This window comes from Cicer arietinum, chromosome 5, assembly GCF_000331145.2.
Source record: "Cicer arietinum cultivar CDC Frontier isolate Library 1 chromosome 5, Cicar.CDCFrontier_v2.0, whole genome shotgun sequence".
In the NCBI taxonomy this organism is placed as follows: Eukaryota; Viridiplantae; Streptophyta; class Magnoliopsida; order Fabales; family Fabaceae; genus Cicer; species Cicer arietinum.
This window is the reverse complement of record NC_021164.2, coordinates 70,303,646-70,311,520: the sequence shown is the minus strand read 5'-3', so window position 1 is coordinate 70,311,520 and position 7,875 is coordinate 70,303,646. Positions and strand designations below refer to the sequence as shown.

Genomic DNA, 7,875 nt, shown 5'->3' with positions numbered 1-7,875 from the left:
AGGAATGCCCGACAACATGGAAACGTAATGAACCAACAAAGTGGTAAGATTGAAAGAGTAAACACCATTTAATTGCATATATCCTCATCTCTGCAACACCAAGTTCTGTTCTACACTACATAGTAGGTCTGAAGAGTGAAGATTTATTGATATGCTTATTTTGATGTCATTAGGATTGAGATTGAAAGTATAATAAGTACGATAGATTTGATGTCATTAGGATTGAGATTGGAAGTATAATAAGAACAATAGATGGGTTTGAACCTATTGAGAAAAAGGTTATGTATTTCATTAGTGGCTTCTGACATGCATAGAGAAAATCTATAGAAGTAGTGAAGTGCCAATGTTGACGGTAGATAAATGGAGTACAGTCCAATAGTTGAAAGCAGTGGGGCCGAGGAAAATTATAGGTGAAACCATCAGAAAATATTTAGATTTAAATGATTTATTATAAAACATTATGACCTTGTTTATCCATATAATTGACCTCATCTAGTGGAAAATAGCTATTATCATTGTTTACTTATTTCTACGTCTCATTATGTATATTTTTTTATAGGGATGCTAAAAATAAGAACTGAAGTATTAAAAAAAAGAATGAAAGGAATCTTAACTTTTGTCATAGTTTTAGAATTTCTTGCTCTTCACTAGTCATGCATTTCTTGCTATTATCATTGTTTACTTATTTCTACGTCTCATACTACTCTAGTTAAGATTATGATTTATGTTGGTATGTATATATTTTATAGGGATGTTAAAAATAAGAACAGGATTATTCAAAAAAAAAAAAAAATGAAAGGAATCTTAACTTTTGTCAGAGTTTTTTAAATTTGTTGCTCTTCACTAGTCATGCATTTTTTTGTCTAATGTTTAGCAGCAATCAAAATTGAAATTTAAGGTAATGCATCTTGTAATAAACCTTTACACAATGCAGGAGAAGCTTCTGTTTCATGCAACTCGTGTGGAACACCATGTGTTTTGCGAACTGCAAATACAGCAAATAACCGGGGAAGGAAGTTCTACTCGTGTCCATCACAGGAGTGCAACTTCTTTGTGTACGTGAACTCATAATCTATGCCAAAATTATTGCAACCATCACATCATTGACACTTAGACTTAGCAATGTCTAGAACCTAGCAATGTCTATAACAGAATAAACCTCTTTCCCCTTGATTGCTTTCCATCTACAAATAACACAAGCTGACATTTATAAAATTGGATTTAATTATCATCACTGTCAATGTCAATGTCAATGTAATTTTTTAAGAGATATCGACTCTCTTTTTCTTTACGTGATGGATGATATCTGAAGCAGCTTACATGAACAAAACATATCGCATGGTTTTGAGATAGCTGTTTCCTTATGTTGATCTTATCTCCTCTATTACAGATGGGAGGATGACCTCAACAGTGGCACTGGAGGTGGAAGTTTTACACGATCAAATAGTATTCCAACATCCAACCGTGGTCGAAATGGTCGAAACGGTGGCCGTGGAGCTCGTGGTAGGGGTCGGAATGCATCTTCATCTTCTAATGTGACATTTGTGTCAGCAACTGGGGATCCTATTTCTGGTAGAAGGTGCTTTGTGTGTGGTGATCCTTCTCACTTTGCTAATGTCTGCCCCAATCGTGGAGGCTGATGTCTCTTGATGATTCTTATCAGCCGCGTGGAAGGAAATCTTGGCGGGGCATCCAGAACCTCTATTTTGAATGTTCTTTACAAGCATTATACGGTAATTTTGTCAAATGTTTTAGCAAGCATTAAGATATTTTGTACTGGTTCTAATATGCCAATGTGAACTGTCGGCTATTTTTCTTTATTCATTCGTTCATCATCATCTTTGGTATAAAGGAACTTGTAGAATTTGCTTGATCAAAATCATGAATCATTGAGGAGTCGATTTTATTGGAATTTTTTAGGGTAGGGGTGATATAATCCCCGAATTCCATTACTCATGGAATACATGCCCTGGAAAACATCTATAGGGGTTGTGATGTAACAAAGAGGACATTGGGACTTATGATTCATGTCAACAGTCTTTCTCGATTACGTCATGAGTAAACAAAACATTATATTTTACGGGACTAAATGAATGTAACCTAAATTATATATTTTATTGTTATAAGGGTGTTCTTCATCATTAAATTTTATATGTAAGAATACATAAGATTAGCAATAAATTGACTAAAATAAAAAACAAAAGATTAATGATAAATCTGTAAATGACTAAACCTTACGCTATCCGTTTTTAGTATAAATAAAAATTGGTTAAAGAAAATTAATGTGTTTGGTCTAAAATTTAAGTTAAAATATCAAATTTCTTTAATCAATTTTTACTTATATTTTTTAAGATGGAGTAATACTATTGTGATATTATACCAAAAGTAGTTAAGGAGTCTATTGTTATTCACTAAGTGAATTAAATGATTAATTGTAGACATTGAGGTTTTTATTATAAGCATATAGAGAAATATGTTTATTTCTAAATATACTCATCTTTCAATTTTCTAGATGCATTTATTGTTTTTGTTTCTGAACATACCTTTTATTATAACTAATTATTTTGAAAAATAAAAAGTCAAAATTTAATATCTTGATACAAAAATCATATTAAAAACATCTGCACATTTAAGTTAGTGGCCTTGTACATTAAAAAAAAAGTTAGTCGCCTTTCAATTAATTTTCCATCAATAAGACGTGCTTTCTGTAAAATAACTCTGAAGACCTGGTGGTTCATTGATAAAATATAGAACTATCCTTGATAAACCAATCTCTGTAGAAATTGAGGCAATGTTGAAATGATGTCAAAAAAGGAACTAATTTCCATGTTTACGTGGTCAGTGTCTTAATTATTAATTTCAAATTAGTGGCTGAATTGAACTAATGATTTGATAGAGCTAGTGTGCTGTTTAACATTGCTTTTCACCCAACCAAGTTTAATGCAAGCGAAGAGAAAGAATAAGATGGAAAGAGAAGCTAACAATAACATGTTTATACAACGATGCCTGATTCATCTCAATTCTAATAATAAGTACACAATTTGGATGTGCAGTACACACAGATCCTTCTTTCTTAGACAACTTAGCATTCTGAAAAAGTTACACGTTGAATACCAAATTGCAAGAGTTCCCAATTACACAAATAGTCTCTGATAATAGAGCAAAAATCATCCCCCAAAAATATTTAACCACAAAAAGGAAAGCTTTCAGATCAATCATCCGGAAAACCAAGAAATCTGTTTATATGTTTGGCCACTGGTGTAGCATCGCCTGAAGAGTAAGGATGGAGTGCATTTAAATCCATATCCGCTATGGTTTGATGGAGTGTCTGAGGACTTGCACAATAAAGATGTTTTCTCTTGGCAAGTTCTTCTGCAAGCTCACTTTGATGATTATCCATCAAATCTTCATTTACAACCACGATTAAAGGTTTGCCTAGCTGCAATGTCTCGAATATGCTACCTGACCCTGCATAAAATCAGACTAGTTATAGTTACTTCCCTGAGCCCAAATATCAATGACAACAACAACAAAAAGGGCAAAAGTAAAAAGGTCACAAGATATTTCCTTTTATGATGCATTAAATTTTCCTTTTTGAAATTCCTCTCAGTTTAATCAAAATACAGCTACCCTTGAGAAGCAGCAAATTCATGCGTTTCATTTCGATGGATTTTTATCAGCAAAATATTTCAAAAGCATTTGGCCCTTTTCAGACTGTTTCATGAGGGGTTGAGGTTGCTTAAAACTTGCAAGATCCAGTTGCTTGAACCCGCTTGAATTCACCTAGAGTATGTTCGAACTGGTGGATAGTATAGGGTGGAATGGAATAAAATTGAATAACATCCATTAATCCAAATCGTGTGATCCCCGAGAAGCCCACAAAACCCCTTAATATATAATCTCAAAGGTCAAAATGTCTAAAGGCGTAGCAAGACTATATAGACAGAAACTGTAGGGAGGGGAGAGTGTTAGTAAGGTCCTTATGGAGAGAAAACCCATAGGAAGTCTGTTATATATAAATAGGAAATAGGGAAATGCTATGTTGAGTAAAATATTGTCTTTTCTGGAGCCGAAAGCTTTTTCTAGTCTGATGGCTTGCCCTTCAGTTGTATTCCACCCATTTATAGTCACATAATAATACATGTGCTGATTTTGACACAAATTTTATTATTAGACTAGGTACTCTAAAACTATCTGCACTATTTTTCTTTCTCTGCATTACATTCCTTTTCTTTCCATGATTTGCATTAATACAACAATTTTCATCTCAATCATCTTAATATAGAATGATTTTCATCTGTTCTATTGTTATTTTCGATTATGGGGTTGTATTTTAAGAGAACCGAGTAAGTACTTAGAAATGAAAAGGGAAAGCGTCAAGGAAAAACATTTGGAGGAGAGATCTTTCCCCATGTTCCGTTCATTCCAAGTAACAAAATAATTCTTTTATTTTCTCTATTTCCAAAATGGATTCCTAATATCTACTCAAACTGTTGGTTGGCGTTAGATCAATACAACACAGCAACTATCTCCATTTCATTTGTGGGGCAAGGGGAAGGAATCATAAGGCAAATACATTCTAGGCACTTGAACTGGTGAATCAATTCCAGAAAACCAATAGTTTTTAAAACCCAACATTGTTGAAGAAATAAGTTATCACATACTAACCGAACACCATGACATAATATAACTTTTTTACAAGCACCGTGACATTAAATAATCCATCACAATAGCTAAAACTCTTGCATCATGATGCGAGAGCACAATACAAGCCTCCTAGACCTAAGAATTACAATGTGACTATAATTACATAATAATGTGAATAACAACATGCAGAAGACAAGGTGTAGAAAGCATACCTGCATGGCTAATGATAAGAGAAGCATATTTAAGATGGTCTGCAATACTGGAAGAAAAGTAAAGTAATCTACAGCCAGCGTACAATCTCCTTCAGACTGAAATAAAAAGTTATCAACAAGAACTTACTCGGTACAAAGAGAAGTATCTGCTATATAAAAAAAGGATATTTTTCCCTACATCTACAGAAGTAATAACATTATGCAGTATGCAATTTTAACATTTCATAAAACAAATCAAACCAAGAAAATTTGTCTACAAATTTCACTATATTGTTATCTTTCTCCAATTCTAAACTTCCAACTCCCATTTCAGCACAAAAATGAAAAGAAAAAAAAATCACATCAAAATGAAGTGAATTTTCCCATGGTGAATTTTTACATGACAAGATCACATCTTTTTAGAATTTTGGTTAGACCCAACTCAGTCGTTACAAAATCAGCTAGTAAGGCGAGAACTATAAACACATTGTCAAACCTTATTTATCCAAAATGAGACTGTTAACACATCATGCTAAGGGGTTGGTTTCGGCTAAGAACTTGGATTCAAATCCCGGTGAATCAGAAAATAATAACATAACAATTAATGTATACTAATAATACTAACTACAAAAAAAGAATCACATCATGTGAAAATTTTGTGTCTATCTCTGTCTTATTATTAAATAGGTGTGAGACTATTACAATATATGAATGCATAGTAAGAAAGAAAAAGAGAATAGATACAAATTGGACATGTGATTGTAACTATTTGTAAAACAAAGAACAAAAGCATTACCTTTGTAGGAAGATAGGATCCTCGACCCATCTCCTCGTTTTCTCACCCCCCCGTTTCATTAACCACACCCATCAATTTTGATTTTATTTGATTCTTTTGTCCAAAAACTCGGAAGTTGAATTGAAATTTGAAAGTGTGTGGATATTAAAAAACTACAAACAGTGACAGAGAGAATCGATTTCATTGCTGAACAAAGAATCACAGACAGATTCAGAACTAAATGCTTTCATGCTTTCGTTACAAGAAAGAAAACAGTTTGCCATGTTTTTGTTGGTTAGTAGCCCATTCGGCCCACTGGGCTCATAAATCAATGGGCTTCTAAGAAAAACCCAATTATGTGTCCGGATATACAAATATCCTCTGCCTTATAGTAGTGAAGTCGCTTCTTTTTCTATTTATTTTTTACAAAACTTTCAAAAATTTAAAACATAAATTTTTTCGAAAGTTTCGAAAACTTAGTTTTTCAAAATTTCATTTTACATTTCAAAATTGTTGAAGAAGACGAAAGTTTCGAAAATTTAGAATTTTATTTAAATTTTCAAAATACAAATTGTTTCAAAATAATGCATTATTTTTTTGAAATTTCCTATTCTATTTCAAAAATATTTAAATTTATGAAATTTTTCTTTTTTGAAAATTTTCTATTCTGGAATTTTCTATTTTTATATATAATAAAAAGAGTAAAATAATATTTTTAAGTGTATTGAAGGGTGGGAGGTATAGGTGAATAAGTGAGAAGAAGAAGACTCTTTTCATAATTTATCTCCTCTTTATAACTAAAATCATGGAGAACTCAAAAATTTCTCCTCTTTTTAAGGGTACATTTGGAACTAATGTATTTTTTGTACTCGTTTTAATTGATTTTACTTATAACAAAAATCGACCTAGATTGTTTGCATCATTCTTTTATTAATACTAGTAAATTGTGAATAGAAAGTATAGAATAGAAGAATATGCAATTAATGCATGCTCCTTGTGTTTTATTTAGGTCGGGTGATAGTGCATGTGCATTACAAGGACATATAGTTTTTTGGTCAATATGCATAAAAGCAGTGTGTTTTTGTTTTGTAATACAATCCAAATAGTCAAACCGTCTATTTGTCGAACACATGGTGGGTAGGCTTTCACTAAACAGTCCATTTTCCAAATCTGTAGCACCATGTGCTAGCTAGTACAACCTCGCTGGTTAATTATAAGGGGAAAATAATTAGACATTTTAACTATATACCATTACATCTTCTCTCAATTTTCTTTGTCAATGTCATTTAATAATTATTGTGTTTTGATTAATCTAATGCGCTAGCTACATATTTGTGTGCCTATCATCCACTCACCTTTCAAAATAATAAAATGTTCTCTCTCCGGTCATCAAATAAATTTAGTTTCCTTTAAATCCTAATAATAATAAAAAAAATGTAACGGAACATGACATGTAAAAATACGTAAAACCCGTTAGTGTGACATGTATATAACTATATATTATATAAAGCCATGCTATCTTTTTTACCCCAAAGACATGATATGATATCTTTAATTGAGGGCGGAAAATACTTTGATTTATGGAAAGTATAAAAAATAAAAAGTGGTACCTCACGGTGAGACATCAATTTTTATACACCTCACAAAAAACTTTATTTGCCCCCAAATGATAGTGGAAGGCATCATTTTCTCGCACACGGCTAGAAAGAGAAAAAAACACATGTCTCTATCATAATTCTCAATTAAAATTAATGCTCCTTTGGCTTTTACACTCTTATGCAAGAAAAGATTATACTTTGCTTTTTATTTTTTATATAATAAATTTCAAACTTGACTCAATGGTGATACATAGGGTTAATTTCCAGGTATTGAGAATCCATGAAATATCCACCACACTATACCAAGATCCAAGAGGTTAGGTGTACACGTGTAGATGGTTTATAATTAACATTTAGCAAGGTTTCAAGAAAACAAATACTACATGTGCCCACTAGTCTAACACGCAAAATAAATTAATATAAAGTTTACTTTATTTTTACTTTTTTTATAAAAGAATAAACACAAAGTTGAGATAATTAAGACTTGGTTCATCCCAGCCTGCAATAGGTTCCAAATATTTGGATTCAAGTATCTATGCATATGATTTGGTGATATGGTATGCGATGAGCTGCATTATCACTCGTATATAGTTACATTTTGTTATGAATTAATTTTGTGAATGCAAAGGATAACAAGTGCCTATAAGATATTTGCTAAGGAACA

General features: G+C 32.1%; 1 protein-coding gene and 1 pseudogene across 2 annotated transcripts in view; one reads left to right on the top strand and one right to left on the bottom strand.

Annotated features, from left to right (window-relative positions):
• LOC101494498 (DNA topoisomerase 3-alpha) overlaps positions 1–2,050 on the top strand; it is a 14,799-nt gene extending 12,749 nt beyond the window's left edge. For both annotated transcript variants that reach the window (XM_073369278.1, XM_073369277.1), the window contains exons 23-25: positions 8–43; positions 935–1,055; positions 1,391–2,050. In XM_073369278.1, coding sequence (XP_073225379.1) covers positions 8–43; positions 935–1,055; positions 1,391–1,640 — 407 coding nt within the window. In that variant the 3' untranslated portion in view covers positions 1,641–2,050. The remainder of the gene's footprint in view (positions 1–7; positions 44–934; positions 1,056–1,390) is intronic.
• A 922-nt stretch (positions 2,051–2,972) lies between these two features.
• LOC101494189 (uncharacterized) lies at positions 2,973–5,880 on the bottom strand (annotated as a pseudogene).
• Positions 5,881–7,875: the final 1,995 nt, after the last annotated feature.